General features: G+C 35.0%; 3 protein-coding genes across 4 annotated transcripts; all 3 read right to left on the reverse strand.

Annotated features, from left to right (window-relative positions):
* Positions 1–689: 689 nt before the first annotated feature.
* On the reverse strand, positions 690–5,663 carry LOC118050334 (uncharacterized). The gene is made up of 9 exons (XM_035060658.2): positions 5,460–5,663; positions 5,234–5,353; positions 4,947–5,126; positions 4,736–4,815; positions 3,019–3,058; positions 2,805–2,912; positions 2,273–2,353; positions 1,793–1,915; positions 690–1,022 (listed from the first exon to the last, which is right to left on the reverse strand). The coding sequence occupies exons 1-9, from the start codon at positions 5,568–5,570 to the stop codon at positions 975–977; spliced, it is 891 nt and encodes a 296-aa protein (XP_034916549.1). The 5' UTR covers positions 5,571–5,663; the 3' UTR covers positions 690–974.
* Positions 5,664–8,620: 2,957 nt separating this feature from the next.
* LOC118050333 (probable 2-oxoglutarate-dependent dioxygenase AOP1) lies at positions 8,621–11,314 on the reverse strand. The gene is made up of 3 exons (XM_035060656.2): positions 10,865–11,314; positions 9,171–9,495; positions 8,621–9,047 (listed from the first exon to the last, which is right to left on the reverse strand). Exons 1-3 carry the CDS (start codon positions 11,242–11,244, stop codon positions 8,808–8,810), a joined length of 945 nt encoding a protein of 314 aa, XP_034916547.1. The 5' UTR covers positions 11,245–11,314; the 3' UTR covers positions 8,621–8,807.
* A 4,589-nt stretch (positions 11,315–15,903) lies between these two features.
* LOC118050332 (transcriptional corepressor LEUNIG) lies at positions 15,904–24,833 on the reverse strand. Of its 2 annotated transcripts, none has more exons than XM_035060655.2 (19): positions 24,699–24,833; positions 24,297–24,384; positions 23,605–23,702; positions 23,374–23,483; positions 22,361–22,795; positions 22,152–22,240; positions 21,756–21,834; positions 21,597–21,672; positions 21,334–21,383; positions 20,869–21,177; positions 20,552–20,749; positions 19,730–19,972; positions 19,505–19,619; positions 19,081–19,190; positions 18,629–18,778; positions 18,143–18,298; positions 17,903–18,019; positions 17,291–17,497; positions 15,904–16,285 (listed from the first exon to the last, which is right to left on the reverse strand). In XM_035060655.2, the coding sequence occupies exons 2-19, from the start codon at positions 24,326–24,328 to the stop codon at positions 16,142–16,144; spliced, it is 2,718 nt and encodes a 905-aa protein (XP_034916546.1). In that variant the 5' UTR covers positions 24,329–24,384; positions 24,699–24,833; the 3' UTR covers positions 15,904–16,141. The 2 variants fall into 2 exon arrangements, with proteins under 2 accessions (XP_034916546.1, XP_034916545.1); XM_035060654.2 differs by having other exon boundaries at positions 19,505–19,646.
* Between the last annotated feature and the right edge of the window lie 948 nt (positions 24,834–25,781).

Raw genomic sequence — 25,781 nt, forward strand, 5'->3', positions numbered from 1 at the left:
AGAAAAGGGAAAAGGTTCTAGTCAGGTGAAAGACACTGAAGTTACCAGCGATTTCAGGAGATATCGTGATCCAGCTGTTGCTTCTGCTGCACTCTCTCATTAATGTTCTAAGAGCATACAAAATGAAAGTCTTGGCGAGTCTCTCCTGCTCAAAGCTTTCACATAAACGGTAGCCATTAGGACAGTAATTTAAATTTAAGATGCTTCTGAGGGGTATGGCCGTATAGGTTCGTGTATAGTCCTGTTATTGACTTCTTCCACTGATAATGTCAGGTTCATGCACGACGAATACCGAAAACAAAATTCTTCATGCATGAGAATGGAAAGTATCAAACTCAAGATGTCTGTTGCTTTTGCCCTAGTAGAGCTGTTAAATCACCCCAAGAAAGGTTGGCGAAGAACAATTGAAACGGAACCTAAAACATGTCTAATAGCATTTACACAGTCTAAATCACTGATTGCATCGCATCACAATTGCATCTGGATTCCAGCGAGGAAAGCTAAGCAGCATGGACGTGTGCCTACTCAAAAGTCTAACAAAATGTGTTCATTTCTATGAGAAACTAAATGAGATGAGATCCTGTTGGTTTTTCTTCTCTCTTAAATGGATCCTGTTAGGTTTTACTGCAGATAATATATCAAGTCAACTTACCTTGTATGAAGAACCTCCAAGGAATAAGACCGGCATCGTTATCTAAAAAGACAGTGGGTTGATAAAACTTATTCGGATAGTGTTAAAAACAAAAACAAAAAATGGGGGCACAGCAGGCAACCTTACAAATGAGAGCAATAATATAGCCTGCAAACGAAAATCAAGGGAAAAAGAATGTTTTAAGTACATTTTCAATGACAATAATGCTCTCCGTCTGATCTAAGAGATCAGCACTGCAAGAGTTATTGCACGGGTCAAGAGTCAATAGTGATGCACTGATGCTTAGACGTTTCAACAATAGATGAGAGGCAGCAGTGGCGTTTTAAACAGAAGTCTGGCCCCGAAGTCTCTCATTCTTTGCACATTCTTCCTGGAAATAAAAAAACCTCTATTGATGTAAATTGGGCGAAGTAGGGACAGGTTTGTTTTACCACAATAAATAAATAAATAAAACAGTAAGAAAAAGGCCCCACTGAATTTCTATTTTCTTGTCCAGCAACAATTTCCACGTGCACGTGTAGTGACAAAGAAATTGAAATGAAATAGGTCGTACTCGTGAACCACTTTTGTTAAAGAGGTAACTATTTCCTTTTGTTAAATATGAAAAACTAGCATATATCATAAATAAAAGTGCTGTCTAATAAGCATCACTACCAGTTAACATCCTATCTAAATGAAGCCCCAGGAGGGAGAATTGTGATTTGTATGAAGGAGCTATTCTCAAAACTCGAACTTGGGCCCTCGTGGACCCGTGGTTGCAAGTCCAAGTCTTTCACCACTCAACAGCCATTCTATAGTTCTTTAAAAACAAACCAGTGCATTTCCGCATGATTAACTTAATTCATCAACAATAAATAGCTTTTCTTTTGCCAAGAAAAACCCAGGCTCGAAGGTGCCAAAGCATATTCATACATTGCCAAAGTTTAAAAGAAAATGATGTACAGCATTGAAATAACGTTGGAAGGATAGCGAAGTATAACATTAAGCTACATTCTTGTAAAAGTCTTAAAAATGTTTTTTGCTCAGACTATGAGAAACCAGCAAGAATTAATATCAGATCGTCATGGTGAAGTATTTGTGAAATTTGTTCTTGCACAGTATAACCATTATGACTAGCATAGTTTAATGACCAGTGCTTACCTGAAAAGCCTTCAAGAGCGAATAGCAGCGCCTTTGCTCTGCCATGGCTGCAGCATACCTCTTCTTGAGAGCATCAGAAACCTTCTGCTCTTCTTGAAGCCCAAGTTCGACCTTTTGCAGCCTCTGCAAGATGGATGCGGTAGTAATTACTCCCTCAAATAATTAAAATCATTATCATGCAAAAAAGTGAGCAGTATTTTGAAGAAAGAACATGAAAACTCATCCAAGAACTTAAAGTAGGCCAAAACTGCATTTCTCCACCAAACTACTAGTGTTAGTAATATCAATAAACTTTTTGAGGATGGTTCTCTATTGAAAAACAAATCGAATGGGCAGGCATATCAAAATAGACCAAATTTTTATGGACCTTATCCTTCTTTTCTGACTGTCAAGCATCCAGGCCCTTTTATCCTCGCAGGAAATTAATGAACTCTCAATTCACCTTACTTAAGTTCATTTATAAGAAAAGATTTCAATTACCTGTTGGCTGCCCTTGACAATTCCTTCCATGGAAGCAATCAATTTTGTGCAACCATTGGTAGTTGTAATGGCATCCTGAAACTGTGAATTCAACATGCAAAACAAGTCAGCAACATTGAAATTAACAGATCATGGCCAGATCCGTGCAAGTGAAGACATCTATTATACGTATTATCTCAGTAATCAAAAGTTTACATCATTGAAATAATCATAATGTTGGCTTTTCACGATTGAACTCCAGAAGTGAGGTAAATGCATTTTAAGGGAACTTATAAGCACCAGTCTTTGTTACTTTGATATCATATAACAACACAATAACATTCCAGTCAGAGTCAAATAATTTTAGCTATGCATCGCTTTGTTCCTTAACAGATCAAACTGCAGCAACTAATTAGCAAGAAAAAAAAGACCCACAAATTAAAAGAGGATTAGTAAAAGAGCATCATAAATGCATTTGTTAGTAGAACTGAATTCATAAAAAGAAATAGTGATGATGCAAGATGATGCAGATTCTATGTTGTTTGACAAATACCTGTGAACTTATTGAATTCAATAAAGAAGTTTCCTTTAGCATCAATTCTTTAATCTCCAAAAGAGTATTATAGGTTGCATAATATTTGCGGGTTTGTCGATGTTTTTCCTGTACATTAGCAAACAAACAACACGTGATTAAAGAAACTAGTTGAAGATAGATCCAACACAAATTTCAAATGAAGGCCAACAAACCAACATGCGGAATCTTAAACCTGGATATGATCATTCACATCTGAAAACCCACGTTCATACCTGAAATGAAAGCATTGGATCAGGAGTCAATCAATATCAGCCATTAAAAAGTTAAACTAGGTAGCAATAATCGTAATATCAAATAGTAGCCACTACATTCATACATAGAATGACAGATGCAGCAATATTGGATCAGGTGTCAATCAATATCAAACATTAAAAAGTTAAAATAGGCAGCAAAATGCGTAATATCAAATAGTAGCAATTACACTCACACGTAAAATGACAGATGTATAGGCACACTCAACCTTAGAATGTGGAAACTTTTGGAACAGAACCAGAAAAGGCATTTCTTGCAGCTATGATGATAAGATGGAAGTCTAAGCAATGGAATAGAAATTCATATTTGAAAGAGGTAACTTATAAAAGCTCTGCATGTCAGTTTTCATCCTAAAATCCTACAGTTTAATCGATTTTACACTCACCAATGATGTAAAATATAATTTTTCAAAAGTCAGTAGGTAAGTGCAATTTCGACCAAACTATAGGAAGTTATGGGTAATTTTCACTTTAAAAATCGATCTTCATTTTATAGAAAATTATTCTTCTTTTCAAACTAAAGATTTAAGCAAAATTGAGGGTGTTTGGGATTGTGGTTGAACTGCTCTTTTGAAAAAAATTGAGTTTTGTTTTAGCTTCATGTTATTATTTTTTTATTTTTAGATTGTTTCAATGTGCTAATGTCAAAAATGAAATTAAAAATTGTTTGATGCATTTCCAAATAAAAAGCACTTTAAAAAGCAACATCTACCGTACTTCCAAACAAACACTTGATTTTAAACAAAATCAATATATGGACTTGATTTTAAACAAAATAGATCACGACTAACAATGTATTGGATGGAAGGTTTTGATTGCAAACAAAATACAATGCAAAAGGACTCAATTCATCAAATTAGTAGTAAAGAGACTCAAATAATCAAATGACCATAAGATGAGGATGACATGTGTAATTCACCCCTCCTTTGAAATGAAAATCCCATCAACTTGGACTATAGTTGAAATCATTAAGGATTAGAGACGAGGACAAGGAATTATGTCATTACTAAATTCACTATTTCCCATGAAGCTACTAGAAAATCTCTCTTGAACATATTGACAATATCTATTGTCAACAAGAAACAGATAGAAAATAATAAATTGAGGCATAAGGAGAAAATCAGAGACAAAGAAGCCATGGAAAACTTGATCAATAAATGTGCCTCTACGGAGGAATCAGTAGCATCAATTTCCAGTCACCACTGTAATGTAAAGCAAAGAGAAATTTCCCGAAGACAACTGAGAAAATGCATCATCTCAATGATTTGCTTTTAATTGAGATTATGGAACATGAAGCTTGGTTTGGGGCGTGTGGGGGTGTTTGTACATTCAACATTAATGTGTAAGTTGAATTATGATTTACCATGATCACTAAATTGAAGAGTACCAAATTACAACTGATTTTTGCTAAAGCTCATAGAAACACCAATAATACTGCAGCCGACTTCTAACAATTTATGTGAATGAAATGCTCATGTGTTACATGATTAAAAATAACCCCATGGCATTTCAGCATCTATTATATTTTACTTGCTCCAAGTTTTAGAACATCTTGCGTACTAGATATGTGAAGTGCTAAAGGGCAATAAAACTAGACAAGAAAAGTTAAAAATACAGAAGGAAAATGAATCAACATACTGGATAAGTTCGGATTGTGTTGGCACTTCACCAAGTTTCCGCTTTACCGACATCACTGCCCTCAATCTAGCTGCTAATTCCTAACACAACAAAACACCACATCACCATCTCTGAAGAATTTAACTTTAAATGCAAATCAATTCAAATTCCCAAAAAGAATTAAACAATCTAAACAGTAACAGAAAGAGCAACTTATTTAAGTTTTTCAAACCTTCTTTGCTGCATTGAGTTTCTCCAGTGACTCGCTCAATAAACAATCCAAGTCCTTACACAAACCCTCACTGTCCATCCCAGCAGCTATTTTCTCCTCCAAATTACAAACTTCAGCTTCCAATTCAGTTCTCTTCACATCGTAATCAGATTGCAAAACAGATTCTTGCGATTCCAAATCCTATAAAAACAAAACAAAAACACAAAAAGGAAAGAACTTTTCTCAAGATTCACCACTAACACCTTACAAAACAAAGTGGGATTAGTTAACTTTTAGTGTTTTACTACCTTTAGTGACTTCAAAAGAGGGACTAATTTCTGCACCCCGGTATACGTAGCATCGCCTTTTTTATTGTTTCTTTCTCGTAATTGTTCCAAATTGTTCAAAACATCAGCCTTTCTTTGATTCTAACAAGAACCCACCAATTTTAACAGCACAAAATTAATAACCCACAAGAGAATAAAAAAAAAATCCACCTAGATTAATACATGTTTCAATAAATAATTTGCTGACCAGATTGTCCAAATTGGCAGTCAGTGTTTCTACTGAAGCTCTTGCACTTTGTAGCTCTTCCTCTTCAAATCGTGTGACCTTGTTAGTATCGTCATCGTGTTGTTGTTGCATTTGTACGAGAAAATCACTTGGGTTTTTTTAAGGTTTCCTTTTATTATGAAAAGATCGAAGAGGTCGTGTGCAAATCAGATGATGATTAGGGAAATTAAAGAGTTTTTCGGTTGTTGGATTAATCGTACATTTGGTCCGTATACTCTTGATATTTTTTTGTTGGTCCCTCAGTTCTATTAATGTTTTTAATATGGTCCCTTTATCCAAACTCCATTCATTTTAAGAAACATATTCAGAAAGCATATAAGAAAAGGGGGCACTTCTCTGGAGCATGTCCTGCCACGTGTTCAAATCTAATGATAAATTGGATGGAGAGGCTAGATTAAAAACTTTTCTTGACTTGAGGGATCAATTGAAAAAGAAAAGGAGTAAAGGGTCCATAGAAATAAAACTGTAAAAGAATAGGGTTCAAACGTATGATTAATCTTTCGGCCATTGGTTGATTGAAGCTTCATAAACAGTCATTTTAATTACTTGTTCATTCCCGAAAATCCAAAATGTCAAGTGTCATAATTAAATTCTTTTATAAGATTCGTGTGTTCGGCTTAGGATCATCGTATAGATATGTTTGGTTTGTATTGCAAGTCGGTTTAATAATATTTATATTATATATTTATTGTTTATTAAATAAAATAATTATTCATAAAAATAAATTATGATTCTGGTTGGAGTTAAATTATTATTCTTGCTATTTAGTATCGAATTAACACGTAAAGTGATATAATTAGCCATCTAAGATCAATGTAAAAGTCTGCGTTTCGTCTAAGCTCGACATATGGATTTAACGGCGAGGAATGTATAAAGAAAATAAATTATTATTATTATTATTATCAGAAAATTTTATTTGCGCCATAAAACTGTACTAAGTGAAATGGTAATATTTTTTAAGGAATTAAAATTACAATCAAACTGAAATTCCTGATATTATATATCAAAATATATGTTATTTTCCTTTTTGCCACTTCAGCTCCATCGATACTTTGATGAGGCACTATTCACTTGAGCTTTTGTTTCATTAAAGTATGATCTTTTTAGAGCCAATTATATGTTGTTTTTTTTAAATATTTTATTATTTAAAAATATATTAAAATAATATATATTTTAAAAAAATATAATTTTTAATATAATCACATCAAAATAATTTAAAAATACTAAAAAATAATTTAAAGCAAAATCAAAATTTTAAATTTTGATGAAAATAGGTTCACCTTCAATTCCAAATGGAGAAGTAGCTAAACCTAATTTTGGTAAAAATTGAAATTAGTATGATTCAAATCTCACAATTAACAAAGTAACACTTATTGATGTCTTATATTATGATAAGTGAGAAGGTGCAAAGTAGAAAATTCTAACTACAATAGTTTTAGAATTTTGTGGGTTTAGTGTGTTTTAAATAATATCAATTATATCTTGAAAATTTATCCAGTAATTTTAAGTTGAGATGATTTTTTAACATGATATTAAAGTTTTGTTAATCAAACAGTCAACGGTTTAAATCTCACCATCTCCTTTTTATTTGATAAAATTAAACATGAGATAGTGGTGAACTTGTACAAGTTTCAAGCTTAAAGAACTCTAACTTGAGATGGTGTCATACATTGAAACCTTACTTTATAGTTTAATATTTTAGGTTGAGACTAGATCAATATTAGTCTGCGCTATACTACATGTAAGATCAATTTTATTTTTTTAAAAAAAATGTTTACATTACTAGTTTAAGTTGTTAGCCAAGCTAAATGATTTTTATTAATTAATGATGGACTTCTTTTGACTTGTTATTAGATATTCATTATTAATAGTTTTGAGGATTTGTAATAAGATTTTTAGTATTTTATCTTTAGTAGAATTTTTATTATGATTATTTATGAAATAAAAATATTTAAAACCTTTTGGTTTAGCATTTATGGTTTTTGTTGAACTTTTAAAATTAGATCTTATATTCTAAGTTTAAATGCTAGATAATACAGGCATGTCTACACCCATTTTCAGAAGTAAGACAAAATAAATCACCACCAACAACATATTGGATGGAAGGTTTTGATTGCTAACAAAATAAAATGCAAAAGGACTCAATTCATCAAATTTGATAGTTAAGGGACTCATATATTCAAATGACCATAACATAAGGATGACATGTGTAATGAAACGAAAATCCCCTCACCTTGCACTATACTTGAAATCATTAAAGATTAACTAGAAGACGAGGTTAAGGAGGCCACGAGATTTTGTCATTACTAAATCATTAAGCATTGGATTTTTAATGAATTTTTTATTGTTTTTTTAAATATCATAATTTAATTTTAGGTCAATTTTAAATTGTTCCTTTTTTTCATATAATTAAAATAAAAAAAATATTATTGAATCCATTGGAATCCACAATTCAGGTAATGAGGTTTCACAAGTTAGACTGGGTTGACCAGAATTAATCCAATATATCATCATTTTAATATTACAAAAAAAAAATCAAGATGTCAAGCTCTTCTTACCAATCATTTAGGATGTATTTAAACTCGCGTTTTTGATTTTTTTTTATGTCATATCAAGATAATTTTTACATGATTTAATTAGAAACTCGGAATTGATAAGGACTCAAGTAAGAATTTTTCAAGTTTGATTTATTATACCAAATTTAATGATAATATCAAAGAGTTTCAGAAGGAACAACACAACACGAAGTAATCATTAAAGATTACTTGAGTAATCTTTATTTGAGTCACTACCACCAATGTATTTGATGGAAGGTTTTGATTGCAAACAAAATACAATGAAGAAGGACTCGAATCATCAAATTAGTAGTAAAGGGACTCAAATAATCAAATGACCATAGCACAAGGACGACATGCGTAATTCACCCCTCCTTCGAAACGAAAATCCCATCAACTTGGACTACAGTTGAAATCATTAAAGATTAACTAGAAGACGAGGTCAAGGAATTATGTCATTAATAAATTCACTATTTCCCATGAAGCTACGACGAAAAATCTCCCTTGAACAGATTAATTCCGTATAGATGATCTGCTGAGCCTCATGAAATGCTGTATATTATTTAAAAAAAAATTAAATTATAAATTGCCCATGATAGGATCCAGGCAAGTTAATTATCTTAAACATACAACTCTAAACAGTAAACACATTGTAAAGAAACCAATTAAGTTGATTAGCAACATTAACATAGTATTAATTATAGAAGGAAGGATCGAGTGCTTAATTAATTATATATATAAGGCAACAAAGTCTTCAGATGCCAGCATATATCTCCAACGCATCATCACTTAATTTGGAAACAAAGTAGGAGAGATAATCTGAAAAATTAAATGGCCTGTATTGAAGAGGATGCTCTTTGTCTACAAGTTCATCTGGCACCTCGATCACTGCTTCCTCCTTTGGCGTTGAGAACAACCCACAAGAATACCTGTCTCTGTCCCCGCTAATCACCACCCTATGCCTTGCTGCGTGAAGCCTCCCATTGCTCCATGCCTGCAACACCAGTTTGCATACAATCTCAGGCACGCATTTATGTGTATAATCTATGGTAGATCGACAGAATCGCTCCACATGAATGACTGTCTGAATTATGATTAAAAAAAAAAAAGGATTTACCTTGACAGTATCACCAACAACAGCTGTGAAAGCATTTTCAGGAACCATGACTTGAACCCAATCTCCGTTCTTGGTTTGAACCTCCAGACCCTGGACTTCATTTTGGCATAAAATGGTGATAGCATTTTTGTCTGTGTGAGCCACTAGACCAATGGCTGACTCAGTATCACTTGGAGGAACTTTGTACTTCATCACCTTAAGTATACTGGTGGTTTCCTCAAGGAAAGAGTCATAGAGTTTTTCGATGCCAAAACTTTCATAAATCATCTTCATCACCAGAAAATTCAATTCTTGCATCTTTGAGCTCATGCTATGGATTGTCTCGCTACACCCAAAAATAATAATAATAATAATAATTAATGCTGCCAGCCATATCCCATTAGGCACATTTCATGCATATCGTTCTTGTTTATTACCACAATGTCAACACTAACAGGATTACGCGGCAGATTTTGAGATCAGTCCTTGAAAAAAATTAGTGTTGACTTTTAGAAGAACAAAATAAAAATTGGTTGGTGCCCGGGCTGCCAGCCACCTCTCTTTAATATGATCTATCCCTTGTTTGTTTACACAATCTGCCGCCATGATCGGAATGAAAAACCATAAAGAAATGTGTTTTTATTCCACTACTCACAATTTTAACTACCACGTAGAAAACTTAGAATTCAGCTGTTAAAGAAAGAAAGAGAATCATTCACCTGTAATGATGAATGATGACAAAAAATTAAATTCAGGATTCTGGCATTACTGCATACGACCTGATAATAAGACCACATGGAATTTAATGGAACTGCCAATGGTTATAGAAAAGCTAAGTCTTCTATCTCTGTGGTGCCGGGTTATTTTTTGTCTGCTAAGACATGTGCATGAGTTTTTGAATTAGAACAATCATTTTAAAGCTGGCATTGTAATAAATTCAACCTGTTTCAAAGGATAAGTCCCTAATAAATTGTGCATTGGCAGCTAGCAAGCCTGTCTGGTAGCAGCCATTATCATGTTTAAGTAATAGGTATAGCTACTGATGTGACAAAAGCTACAAAACCACCATTATTTCTTAGTTTCTACTTTCTACTGGCCAAGGTAAGATCCCACCAAATACTATGATAGCTGTGCCGTACCCTTTTCATATGTTTTTGCTATAATTTTATTTTATTGAGTTTTCCTTTTCTTTTTCCTTTTCTTGCAGTTTTTGGAGATCAATTTCCGTGGATGGCGACCAGGGGTCTCTGGCCATGACATTAACACATGTTAGAGGTCAGAAGATGAAGAACAGCTGGAACATCCCAACCAAGAAAGGAAATTAATTATCTGAAAGCTGGCTTTGAAAGGAATTAATTAAAGAAGTGGGGTAGTTTCTTTCTTGTGTGTCATGATAAGGACCAAGGAATTAAGAGGTAGGCATTAATGAGAAGACAATCATTTAGTGATGACTGATTATAACTAATCAGCTAGAAACAGTCAACAAATATAGAATTTAATTGCATGCTATAAAGCCATTGCACATTAAATTGGTTTTTGTTGTGGGTAGAACTCACATGATTTATAGCCTGGAATTTGATGATAATCTTAGAAAAAAAAAAAAAAAAGGCATCGTCTTCAAGAGAAACTCAATCATTTGCATAAATTACATCAACCACATGAAAAAGAAGAAAACATCAAGAACGATGATGGGATCAGGAGAGTAGTACTCTTACCAGAAACTTGGGTTCCCTTCAGGCCACATAAGGGTGGTAAAAGCTTGAGAAGCATCAAGAGTTGGAGCATCGTCAACACCAAAGCTCTCATGAAAAGGAACTACAGGACACTTACCTAAGTAACTTCGATATGGCTTAGGATTAACGTGCCTGTTCTTAGTCTCCTCAGGAAGATCAAACAGTGCCTTCATGGCACCAAACATTTCTTCACGTAAGCTACTAGGGATCTTATCATAAACCAAAAAGAAGACCCCGTGAGTCTCACATGCCTCTCTAACTTGGTTGCACAATTCTTTCCACTTCTCACTCTTAACTTCTAAGCCTGTCAAAGCTTCTTCAGAGAAATCAAGAAATGGGATTTCGACCTTAGCTACAGCCATCTCTCTCTCTCTCTCTCTCTCTCTCTCTCTCTCTCTCTCTCTCTCTCTCTCTCTATGCTGTTGGTTGCTGTAGTACAAGTACTCCTAGCTAGAGAGGTATGTCTCATTAAATAAGAGTAGTTCGAGTATGTCCAAAAATTGGGTTTTACTTTTGAAGAAGTGATCTGGGCACCCATCATTGCTTCCTAGTCCTTGCTTGCTCTTTATTTCCACTATTCCATGTGTGGATGTCTCTGTATTTTCTGGCTCTATATCGGTGGCAATTAACTTCTATAAAAAAAATTAGTTGTTTATTCCCTGTGTTTTTTAAAATTATAATTTATATTTAAAATTTTACCATGTATCTTACACCATAAATCATTTTAATTTCTCAAAACACAAAAGATAAGTTTAAAAATGACTTTATAATATATTTAAGAGAATAATATGTTGATTTTAATATTTAAATTCAAGAAATTTTTTTAAAAAAAAATTCTTTAAATTAACCCAAAACATGTCATTATAAAATCATTAATTTGAGGCATTATGTGATTAGTATCTATCTAGCTTGCTAGCAAGGTCGCTTCCTTCATAATACAGCTCAGCTCTCTACAAATCTAATTAACAAGTTCCAATATTGTTGAATTTGTGGGTGCCCATAGCCTAAGTTCCCGAGATGTTTCTCTAGCTAGAGAGGCAGCACATTTATGCCTGTATTGTCTTGTTGGGGTATTTATGATGATCCTACTTACCGTCAATGCATTTTGCCATATATGCAGAAGCAAACACATTCTACTCAAGGGCACTGAGACATTAACGTACCCAGACAATAATGAGTTTAATTGTTTTTCTTACTTGGTCAGTTTCATAGGACTTATTTCATGAAATTAGACAAAGAGGCCAGCCACTCCTTATCTTGTCAATGACCCATACAAATCTTCCATTTTTGTTTCCACCGTGCTTCCATGACAGTGAATGATCATATATATATATATATATATAGCTACTTAGAGTCAATTCAATCTACTAATAAATCCAACTAATTCGATAAAAATCAATTTAATCCACTGATAAATGAAGGTCTTGTGCTATTTAATTTGTGCTTGCCGTCACTGTTTCAAAAGGTGATATATATAGTAGATATTTATTGTGAAGACTTGGGAAATTAATAAAACCACCACTATTCAATGAATGTGTTGGGAAATAGGGGCAATGTAGGCCCCCGGAGCTCTCTTCACTCATCAATTCATCAATGAGTAACTAGCTAGCTAGACCAACATAAACAACCAAAATGTCTCTTTGGATGCATTTACATGATCATAACAACATGACTGGTTATATCTATCTTTGTTGGTCTGTTGAAAAGGTGGCATTCACATGTTAGCTAGCCAGAGAGGTCTCCTGTAGTCCTATTGAAGGCATTAAATAATCTTGACACTTGCTAGCTACATGGTAAAGGAGGGTCCAGAACCATACACTAGCTAGCTCCAAGTGAATTCAAACTCATTATATATTTTGCAGAGAACATAACCAACCCTTCTAACCAGTAATGGAGGGAACCCTAAACCTTAAGCATGCCTTAATTTCATCCTTCAAGTACTGCAATGGAAGATTACGAGAGAGAAGGATATGAAGTCTCGTAGCAATATTGCCTCCCATAAACCTGGAGAGACAAGTACTAACCCTAATGGGGCATACGAAAATGATTCATCGCCAAGAATTATATATACTGATTGAAATATTGGCATGGCGAGCCACACGGTACAATATTATTCTATATAGGCTGTATCTAAATCACTTTCCTGTATGTATGTGTGTGTGTGTAAATACGGGTGCTAGGGCTAGTACAATTGGCAAACTTCATAGGTTCTCCCACTTCACAAGTCGGTTCAGCCACCACTATAAAAAAAGAATAACTTAATTGATTTAATGTTTTTCAATCAAAAATAGTTAAAAAAAAACACTTCATAAATCAGCAAAAAAAAAAAAAAAACACCCATTTAATGTTTTGCACAAGGTACCCCAGGAAGCTGTTTAATTCAATGTAATTTATTACACGAGGATTTGCTTTCACAATAAAGAAAGGGTGATTTACCTAAGTGATGGCTGCATCTTTCATTAATTCAGTTCTGTGCCAACTAACTTCTGCTCCTCCTCCCTTGCGCACACAAGGAGAGAAAAAAACACAAGAGGGGAAGACATGGACCTAGCTAAAAGGATCCTACTCTCCTTTGGTTCCCCAAGATAGAGGGATTTCACTGCATATTGCCCACATATTTATTTATTTTCAATATATATATATAAGGTCTTCCTTGTCTTCTATCTTGCTACCATATCTGGTATGAGTTGAGGTGGTCCAAAACTAACACAAAATTACAATGGCTAATGAAGCCAGTTTTAGCTATAAATATATGCTGACAAAAGCTTCTGAGGGGTCACCTTTGTAGCTGTATACACATATACGTAAGTATGATAGGGTTTTAACAGAGGAATCCAATCAAAATAATTTTGGCTCACACTGTAGACCATGCATGCGTAGCAAAAAAGTTCTTGTCTAAGCTAGCGTTGTTTTGCTGCTTCACCACTTGTTTGATTAGACTATCAAATCATAACTCAAATCACAAGGTCAGAGCTGTGGTGTAGGATAGGATATCTCGGGATTTGAGTGAATTTCAACTCTCTTTTTTTACGTTAAGATTTGATTTTTTTTATTTTAAATTAATTTTTTAAATGTTTTTAAATTGTTAGAATATCTTAATTTTATTAAAAAATTACTTTAAAAAATAACTACTCATTTAATAAAAACATAAAGTACTCTATCATATAGGGTGGGGTTTTCATAGTTTCTTAGAACACCACCCATCATCCCTGACTGACATTGTTTTGCCACATGATCGTGGCAGAATCGTTGACATGAAGATGAGATAAACATTTAGGGTTCCGTCACTACCCCGATTGCCCAACCAGAGACATTGATCGTAAGAAAGTTTTACAACTTTGCATTCTTTCTATTTTTTCTTTCTGTTTAACCAGCACCAATGTTGTTCAATGAGCTCACCCTCCCTGTAGCGTACAGGGAGAAGATAATTAGAAGGGTATCTTTTCGAGTCATGTCCTAGGCTCCTAGCTCGTTGTCTTGAAAAAAATAAGAAGAAAAAATAATGCCCTTGATTCTGGCGGCTTATATACGTCAACGAGTTGTATGCATAAGAATGTAGATTTCCATTCGATATAAATTTTAAAAACATATTTTTTATCTTAAAATGATATAGATTTATTTTAGAAATGTATTTATCTTTCTAACCTAACCAAACATGTTTTTGTTTTTTTTTTAATATCTGTTCATTTTGTCTTCTGTCTTGAAACGTTAACCTAATGCAATTTATGTCATTTTTGCCCATCCTTAACATTCAATTATTTCCTTTTTAGGTTACAATTAGCTTGCATTTTCAAGATTTTTATACTCTGAAACAAATAACTCCTTAAAATTTTACCATTGGGAGCCTAATAGTTGAAAGTTTTTCCCGATCAAAGAAGAAGAAAAGTGACGCCAAGATAGCCTGAAAAAACTCTAGAAAGGAGAGGGAGAAGATAGGAGCTGAATGGAAGCTACACGATACGTATGCAAATGGACAATGCCACAAATTGCCATGCAAGGCAATGGTGAGGTAATCTTGCACTTGCAGCCATCAATGCTCCTGGTTTCTTCTCTCTTTTCAATCAACGGTTCGGTTTCCTTGTACCTTTGCGCAAAAGGAGAATAATAAAGCCCTCCTTTTCCCTTGTCACCTTAACTGAGTTTGTTAAGATTTTATCTATGCAAGGGGTAGTAATCTTTTGCATGAACACGAACTTAAATACGAGCTTCCTCCATTGACATGATTACAATTTTCCACTGACGCAAAGGAGAGCAGTTGGAGAGGAGAGGTGTACAACTAGCTTGAGTGATAAACCAGTAATGGGATTTTCATGGCACACTCATGACTCCCTTCCGTTTGCCATTGAAGGCGTGGTTTGATGACTCGGGTTTAAATTTGAAAAAGACCACAAAATGGGTATCAATGATGACCTGTTTAAGACACATCTAGCGAAAAGACTTGGCTTCGACATGCAAAGCATGTTAAAACAAAAAAGAAATTAGTCCAGATCCTTTTTAATGCGGTCGTGGTTAGGAGTGATGTCGTAGACCGCCTGCTCAACAGTTAAAGCAATGATGGGGAGCTATGACACAATTCTACGAATTTAGTTAGAAACAATCTTCGAAGTTATGTCCGAAGGCCCTGCGGCCAGGAGTGAACGCATACACTGCACTTCCTGTGCTCTATATCCCTCTGGAGCTCAATGTGCGCTTTTGGGCCCACTTTTCACCAAAATACAACACAAGCATCCCCCACCTCCCCCCCCCCCCCCAATCCTCATGCACGACGCTCCTTTAGACACCTTGAGACATTTCAGTCAACTAGCTTGTTGATTCCTGTGCTTTTGGCAACTAATGATCTGGAAGCTTGTGCAAATTTCTAATAATGAAACCTTCCACACATTTATTCCAATAATCAAATCAAACAAAAGATGTGGAATGCATGAAGCAATCTGTCGAGGAAAAGAATTATGCTTTAACGAAGTGTAGATGAGATGAGCCAAAAAATAGTCCAGCATGAGCAAGTTTGAGCCAGAACAGACTGAACCAGAAAACTATTAACATAAAACCATTTACTTCCTGGAGTACAAAATAGTCCACGATGTTTGACCATTGATTTGCAAGTTACAGAAGTGGTCATGTAACAGATACACCAACACATAAGGTTAGTTTTGGGGGTTATAGTGACCTGATATTTGAATAGAACACAAAATGGGGAGATCGAGTAACCAAAAGAAACAAGCTAGAAGAACTTGAACAACAAAGAGAAACAATCATGTATCATTTCCACAGTTTAACGAGCTTATCATGACTAGCAGAAGCAACCAACCCTGTAGCAGTTGATACAGCCAAAGCAGCAATTAGACCATCATGGGCTGCCAGAGTCATTGTCTTGTTCTCATTCATGTTCCAAAGCTCCAAAGACTGCAGCATATACCACAGATGCATATCAGAGAACCCACAACAAAATATAATGCAGGTATTGAAAAAGATATGAAAAGAACCTAGTCCCAAGTGCGAATGGCCCTTCCCAACTCAGCAAAGGGAAATAAAAGGAAAGAGTGGGGAAAAAAAAAGGCAGCATCAGAGGGGAGATGCAAATGAAAATATACGAGACACATTAGAAAACTTTTCTGGACTTCTCAAAAAATATTTCCACCAGATATTAATAAATTGTTATCATAGTTTGTGAACTGATGTGACCTTTGACCTGGATCCAACATGGACACTTTTCGGAGTGTAGAACACCACATACAATGGTAAGCGAAATAATGCAGGTTTAGAGCTATGGTAAACCAGCACCAACCTATGCAACAGTTATAAAATTTACCAAATCCTAATAAGAAAAACTTGCAGCAAAGGAAACCATATTGCTAGCTGATACAGAAGCTAGGAAAAACACCATCAACACCAGATAATAACAATACTCATATTGGTTTTAAATAACAGCCATTGTTTACCAAAAAACGATGCCATTAATGGCAATTCACAACAATGACGGCTATGGTGTCATTATAATGGCAACAGCCATTTGTTGGCTATTATTGTGAAAATAACAGGCCAACAACCCAATAATGGCCTACCTACTAATAATGATTTTTATAAATATAGATTTTGCATGCCAAATTCATGTTTTCACAGATTTCACTCTTTTGGAGTGTGTGTGTGTGTGTGTAATGTATTGTTTGTATGAAATTTAACTACTAGAAATGTTATTATTGTACAGCTTAATGAAATTATTAGAAAACATGCGTTGCTAAAATTTGTTAATAATTACTAATGATTCATGACAACAATAGCTACGATAGTTGTTTTAACACCTGCTAAGTCCACAATCAGCATCCACGACTGCATGTAGGATTTAAAACTATGATGCTAATGATGATAGTGAAATTGCAAAGAACAAAGAACAAAGCAGAAATCACATGCCTGGTAACAGCCAATGACTAGCAACGAAGGGAATGTAGGGTGGAAAACACAGGAGTGGAACTTGTTGCCATTACAACTCAACTCATGAACACATTCGCCCTCACTTCCTGATCCAAGCGTCCAGACTCTGACAGAGTCCTCACTGGCAGATGCCAGAAACTCACCAGAAGGATCCCAACAAACAGAATGAATTGGCTTGGTATGTCCCTACAGTTAGAAATATCAGAAGGTCAGCTAAACTGAAAGGAGAATAGAAAAATGGTAAAGGCACAAGACATTCATGAGCGGAGTACACACGGAATCTGGATCAGTTTAAGCAAAATGTGAAGACACCTTAAAATATGAATACAACCAGGAACAACAGATACCCATGTTATGCAAGAAAGACATCAGTGTCCCTCCTAGATAAAAACAGGCGACTTTTGTCAACATCAGTGACAGGCAACTGAATGTGCAAAATGACTACAGTAAATAAAATATATTGGTGAATACACATGATTGAATCCAGTTGGCACCTATATTTACAAACAACGAGAGAATACAGTTAAATATTACTTTTACCTTTTGTGCATCCTGGTTCCATTCACATAGATGAAAGAAAACACCACTAACCTGTAATGAATGCCGACAAGCTTGTGTCTCAACATCCAGTATAGACACAACATTTTCAGCCGCAGCAGCAAGATACCTTCCCACGCGAGGTTGAAATCTCATATGGGCCATACCACCCTAATCCAAACAACTATCAGTGACCACAAGCTAGAAAACTAGAAAACATATAAATAATAAAAGAGACCACCAATGTCAAATCCACTAAATCTCTGATATCGTAAACCAGTCTACAAGACCTACCTTGAATACTCTTGCACAGCTACCATTGGTAACACTCCAGTACCTTATTTCACCATTTCCATCACAAGAGCATATAAGGTCATCTTTATTTGGGTGGAAGTCTAGTGACATCACAGTGGCGGAATGTCCGGTAAAAGTGCGGAGTGAGAAATTAGGCTGCAAACACCATTGTAAAGTTATTAACAACATAAATTTAATAATGCAGCATCAAAAGGATAGAGAAAAGTCATATCCTCAATTAGAAAAAAAAAAAATCATCCTATTACCATTGAATAAAGAGGAAAAAAACTTAGCATGGTATGGATCCACCAAATATGAAAGTTACTTTAAGAATCAAATCTTTACGAAATTGAACAGATGAATTTACATTTTGCAAAGGAGTTGTTCAGAAATAAAACACTCCATGATTAAAAAGAAAAGAAAAAAAAAAAAGCAAGAAATAGCTGCAAAGAATTTTGATAGTCATAAAGAAAGAATATCACTAACATTGTCAGCATCCCAAACCCTAACAGTTTTGTCAAATGATGATGTTGCAAGTCGTGACATGCTTGGGCTGAAACGAACATCTGTAATCAGAGATGTATGTTCTTCAAGGGTAGCTTTTTGCTTTAAAGTATCCGTGTGCCACAATACAGCCTGTATCATAAACCATCAAACAAAAAATTAACATTGTATTTTGGGTCAGTACAAAGCAGCCAAAAGAATACCTATCTTCCTTTTTCTTACTCAAATATACACATAAAGCATAGAATTTCACGTTTTGGACAGGCAAAACAGAATTTCAAACAGGTATCCCAGAAGCTTGATAATGAGAATGTGGCATCGAACTATCCTGTACATTTATAACTTTCTAAAATGTTTTTTTTATAAGAAACCATCCAAGAGGTTAATTAACCTAGAATTAGGAATATAGCGACCTGTCATTTTTTTATACTCACCTTTTTATCATGGCCACCACTAGCAAGCAATTTTCCATCTGATGAGAAGTGGCAACAGACTACTTTGCTTGCACTTGCTCTAACAGAATTTACTTCAGTAAATGAGAATCCTGAAGTCACATCAAAATTCTACACTCAGGGTAAATCACAGTGCATAAACAAGACAATTTTAAAATTAAGTCTGCCATGTCATTACATTTTACAGGTATTTATCAATTCAAGAAAAAACAAGGGAACATGAAGAGGCATATCATTATCAATAACCAGTGATAGATGAAATATCTGTGAATAATTTGTTACAGCATCATTGCATCATATTTAAGAAATGTATATACATGATCTTGATGAAAAAGCCAACAAGATTCAGGAACCAAAGTTCTGAGAAAATCTTATCAAAAGAAAAATCAGGCCTTCATCTGCACACCTTTGCTCAAATCCATACGAGGAACCGCATCTCTAGGGTCATTATCATCATGGGATAAAAAAGAGTCAACATTATCCTCAAGAGATCCATCCTCCACAAAACGATCCATATCAGCCTGCAATTCAAGATCTTTGTCATCCCACTGCCAAAATGGAATGCCAATGAGAATTCAAGCAAGGAATTTTCAATTCCTTCACCAATAAAAAGGATGAAAAATCTACTCACCAACTGATTTGATGGTGATGTAAGAGTGCCTGTACCATCAGCCCCAAATATAAAAGGCTTAGAAGAACCACCACTATGAGGCAGAGCAGGCATTGAGATCACATCTCCAGGTGTGTGGGTTGAAGGCGTTGAAGGTGCTGAACTTGGGGAGGGTCCTGCTGTATTTGCAGTTCCTGAGCTATTGGCAGGACCTGAAGAAGACACTGGCTGTTTTCTCTTTCTCCCAGTCTGGTTTTTTGAAACCTTGAGATGCAATAAGGAAAACCATGTTAGGAACCTGTAAATGTCAGTCATGTTGAGCATGCTGCTTTTAAAATGAACAAACTAGTGTGCAACATCTTGGAAAGGTAATAAAATCTCAATTTAAGACAAGGGGAGCAACAAAAATCCATGACATGAAAGTTAATCCAGATACAGGGAAAAGTCAAAAGGCATGTTTAATAACTACTGCCATAGAAAGGGTATATTTGGTTTCCAATAAATTAATGGAACTGCAAGTGCAGTCAACTTGGCACCCTATTAACCAAACTATATTTGCCATCTTCTGCAACTTTTATCAAAGGGGTGAGATATTAGAGAACAGAGAAGCAAATGTTTGCATGCTAAGGCGTCCTACATGATTATTATTAAGTAAAAAGTTTGAAGTAATTGAGATCTAAAACAATGCCAAACTGGTTCCAACTAAAGCATGTCATGCGGAATGTTAATAGCTGGTTCAAAAAATTAAGGAAGATAATGACGCTGCACCACCAATCAAAAGAATGTCATGCGGCCAGAGCATCAGTTATAAAGCTGTATTAGAGGTAACCAAAAAAAACAGACCTGATCATTTCCTCGAAAAGAGTTGGATATGCTACCATCGACATTGACACTGCCAGCATCCCCCATCTTTTCTTGCGGATGAAGATTGTGATTTGAACTCTGTGATTGCTGATTTGAAAGCACATGCTGCTGGAGAAGTTGCTGCTGTGGATTGCTGTTCGGTTGCTGCTGCTGCTGATGTAACTGGGCTATTTTCATCTACATGTGAAAGTTTTTTTCAGAACATTAAAATTTATGAGAATGAAGCAACAACTAGAGGAAGACATAAAAAATACATCTAATTACAGATGAAAAGGTAATTCAAAGAATCATTGAACCTTCATCAGCATATCTGGATCTCCACGAGACAAAAGTGGGCCACCTGTTTGCAAAGGGGATCCAACATTTGGAATAACATCACCAACAGAATTTGTAAGGCCATCCTTTCCAATACTCATATTCCGGTTATTTAAAAGCATTCTCAGCCTTCTACTGTCATCACTAGCAGCTGGTGATGTTAGATTTTGTTGTGCCAGCATAAGCTGCTGGTGCTGTGGTGTTAACATCTGAATTTGATGAAAGGGCTGAGGAGCCTGTATAAAAGGTTTTTGTGGCTGAAGAAGTCCTGATCGAAGTTGTTCCAATCCCTGACAAGGAAGCAATAGGGTTAAGCAGCTGATAGGCCAATACGCATACACATTCACAGTAAGCATGTTATTTGCTATTGTGCATCCAAAATTAAACCATAATCGTGCATGTACAAAGTAGAATTTTCAGGAACAATTGAACCAGGGAAAACTTACATGGAGTGGCCATCCTCTTAGAGTCAAATTGTTACCACCTTGATTTGATCCTGAAAAGCAAGGACCTATAGGTTTAGCCACGGGCATCTCTAAACCAAACAGATTATAATGAGCCACAGTTTACTGTTAAAATTGAAAGATAAAGACACTAGGTTAAAGATCAAATAGTTTCACAAGTGCATTAGAATGTAATTTGTCTCTCTGAAATCAGGATCAATCAATGATAACAATGTAAAAAGGGAAATGCCATGAACAAAGCATACCAGGAATTCCTATCAGTGATCCTTCTGGACCAGCAGCTCTTGGATTCAGCACAGGATTTATCTCACTCTTTATGTCCTGATTCCATTCCGGACAAAATTTAGAACAGTTTAATGATTAAGAAAATCTAAAATGATGAGAAAACCATATGGAACCCATACCTGCGTGGACCCTGACAACTGCTGATTACGAGCCTGGACCTGTGGGGACATTCCACCAGAAGCACCATGCAACACTTGCCTGAAATTAGGTTATACAACATCAAAAAAAGTTTTGAATCAATTACAAGATTCAACAACTAAATCACAAAATCAATGAGTGTTTATTCAGACATGTATATAATAATCAAGCTTGTGTAACATTAGTTGCAAATTCACACCAGCTAGTATTTATTTAAAAGAAACAGAATAATTACCAAGAACTTTGCAATTAATATGAAATACATAAAAATATCATTTTAAATGCTGCATAAAAACCATTTGTCATTCTAGTTTTTGTTCTAACCACAAGTTCAAGTATATGATTAAGCAGTAAAGGTGAATGGAACAGAAAAGCACCCTGAAGGCTGGCCAGTTGCTGCTGCAGCAGACTTCAAAATCGAGGCATTTGGATCCAAAAGATGCCCTACACTCTCACCAAATCTTTGCTGTAAAAAGTTTTAAAGATAATAGAATAAAGTAGTCATGCTTCGAAAAATCCAGTCAATCCACCACTCCTGAAATCAAACTTGAGAAAAAGTGAAATGAGGAAAAGACCAATCACCTACCTTCATTGCAGCATCTGTCAATGAATCCCTCTCCATTGGTAATTTTAATTTTTCCTCGTACATCTTTGTAGCCATTGCATTAGCAGTTGCAGTATTTTGGCGCATGAGAGGATCATTTCCCACAAGCCCATTTGCAGTACCATTAAGGAGGTGGGCACCATCCCTTCTCTGCTGCTGCTGCTGCTGCTGCTGCTGCTGTGGAGGTTGCTGTTGCTGCTGCTGCTGTTGTTGTTGCTGCTGCTGCTGCTGCTGCTGATGCTGCTGCTGCTGATGCTGATGCTGCTGCTGCTGCCTCTGCAATAGGAGCTGTTGCATTTGCATTTGCTGCTGCTGCTGCTGCTGCTGCTGCTGCTGCTGCTGCTGATGCTGCTGCTGATGCTGCTGCTGTGGTTGTTGACCTTGCTGCTGTTGTTCCCGTGCTTTAATCAACTGAGTCTGAAGTTTCAATATATCAAAACTTTCCGATGAGTACCAAAAGTTATTACTTCTATGAAATTTGCAAGAAATATTTTAAAGTCCAGCACCCATGTTACAAGAGCACCAAATGGCTGATTCAGTTGAGGATTTAAATGAGCATACATATCTAAAACTATTTTACAAAATCCTAAAGAGCAAACCCTGGACTGGCAGTTGGCTGAAGTTACACCACCACGCTTGCAATGAGTTGTTCATCCAACTACAGAATCAACAACTAGTTAAGATATTGTCGGGCTTTTTGGCATCACAGAAGATTTGGATGCCACTGCAATTTATCATGCCATCTAGGAGAGGAGTCTAACATTGTTTTCAAGAACAAGGTTTCACTGCATGCAGAGGAGAAGCCTCACCCTTGACTCAGATACTCTGATAATAGTTTTGCAGGCGACAATAAGATATTCAAAAGAAGGAAGTCATTGATTTGCCACTTCAATGCCTCTTGGACAATCACAACTTTCCTTTTCTCTCTAGCACTCATTGACACAAATAAACCTTAAGGAAAGAATGAGATACAGCAGAAAGTCCTGAAAACCAACCTCAATGTAAGACGCAGCAACCTCTGAGTGCTTCTCATTGGTCCTAGCAATGAATATATCCCAGAACACTGACCACCATTCAAAGAGAAAGCCTCCAGGTGCATCGATAGCTGGAAAACCACGGTAAAAAGTCAAAACCATGCAAGAAATTAAAAATAAATAAATAATAAACAACCAAAGCCAACATAAAGGCTTTCTCTTGCCCCTAATCATAAATCCAAAAACACTTACCTACAGGGTCAGATGACACTTTTCCTTCAGCTTGAAAAGCCTGGGCAGAAGCCTTCAAGTCCCTTTTTACCAAATAATCATGGATATACACATCCAACCTGTTATTTATCCAAAAAATTACACGATTACATTTATATCGAGAAAAAAAAAAGAAGAAGAAAAAGGCTTCACCAACCCTAACAGCTGCGAACGGAGTAATAAGTACAAACTATTGACCCAAAGCAGACATCATAGTGAATCGTGTGAAGAAAAGTATATAACAAGGACAGAATCCAGACCAGAGAAATAAGATTCCCAAATGTTGTAACCAAAAAAGGAAATAAACCTGCAACCCAGTGATTAAACCTCAAAACTATACAGAATCTTAGCTTATCCACACAAAAAGAAGAATATAGTTAAACGCAAAAGGTATTTACACCCTACATATAGCAGAAATTCAAATTCTAAAATAAAAAACATCAACAACCAACCAACAGTAAGGGAAACACAAACCCTAAAATTCTAGTTATGTAAAAGTAACAACATAAAAGAGCTTCAAAAAACAAAACTTTAGTCCAAAAACAAACATAAGAAACAAAACCCAGAAGAACCCACATGCCAGAAACACCAATCAAGAACAGAAACATGAAAGAAAAGAGCATTAGAACAGAAAAATGTGAACTTTCAACAATAAATAGAGAAAATGAACTTACATTTTATCAGCTTCCCAGTTGGTTTGAGACATGTTTTTGAACCTTAAACGATTGTTTTACTTGCACACTGCTTTAGCTCTCTTTGCCTCTAAAAATAGCAACCCAGAAAATAAAAACAATAAATTTATTAGTACAAAAAAAACTTCGCCTTCAATATATAAAATCAAATCACTAATAGAACCCAAAAAAAAAAAACAGGAGTGATAAAGTTCCAAACTTTTTTTACTTTTTTAGTGATAAAAAAGAGCAATGAAGAATCTATCAGTGCAAGAGAAATAGAACCTCTAAATTTAGAAAGAAAATTAAAAAAAAAAAAATTTAAATTAATTGAATAAAACCAAACTCAAAAAAAATTAAAAAAATATTTATGGGAAATCATAGGAAAATTAAATATCGCGATACCTGAAAACCCAAAAAAGAAAACTACTATATTTTGTTGAGAATAAAAAAATTATCTCTGTAGCTTTTGGTGGATTGCGAGTTGCTGTTGCAGATACATAAGGGCTTTGGTTGGCTCAATTTACTAATAAACCCTTAGGACCTTGTCTTATTTTGTCTGAACCACAAGTCTATGGACACCTTTAGGGTTGAATGGCTGAAATAACCTTGCACGGTAGTAAAGTTTCTGGTAATTTTGGAACATCATTGTGTGTGTTTGTCAAGGCAACGGAGGAGTTTTGTGTAAATTGACTGTGTTAGATAATTGTTACACTTTTCTATGTAGGCACTCAGGTTTTCTTCTTTTTATGAACTAGCCAGATAACTTGGTAATTTTCGTATGTTACCCTAAATTTCAGGCTGACTTCATGTATATCTTCATGTATATTTAGCAACGTGGTTATTAAATCTAATCGAGAATAAGCTCAAGTTATAAATTAAAAGATTTAATTGTTAATCTAGATTGATTTTAGATTTATGATTAGAAACAATGTCTTGTGACAATAAAAAAAAAAAAAAAAATATTAAATTATTTATTATATTTTATTGAATTAAACTTGATCAATCAAGTTACTAATTCAACTCAAGTTTTTTACCGACTCAAGCTAAATTTTTTTTTCATCAACTTGGATTGGTTCAAACTTTAAAATTTAGGTAGACTCGTTGAGTCGATCCAAGTTTTACAATAATGTTGAGCAAATAGCACTCATCTTCACTCAATAATCTTGTTTTTAATTGTGAAATTTTAAAGATTTTCTACTCATGTGATTTTTTTTTCCATAATATTAGGATGAAATTATAATTTTTTTCAAAACATTTATGTAGAATTAAAATTAAAAAAAGAAAACAAGCCTTAGTGTTTTCCTATAGCGTTTGAGTGAAAATATTATGGAATTTAGTGATGTTTTCTTATTTTTTTGTTTTTCAATTTTCATCTTTTTTGCTTTGGTTATTGAACATTTTTACAATTTTATTTCTCCACATTACTTTGATTTATGATTGGGCTTGATAATTTGTACAATGTTTCTTTGTTTTAGGTCTTTGCAA

Source organism: Populus alba, chromosome 6, assembly GCF_005239225.2.
Source record: "Populus alba chromosome 6, ASM523922v2, whole genome shotgun sequence".
Lineage (NCBI taxonomy): Eukaryota > Viridiplantae > Streptophyta > Magnoliopsida > Malpighiales > Salicaceae > Populus > Populus alba.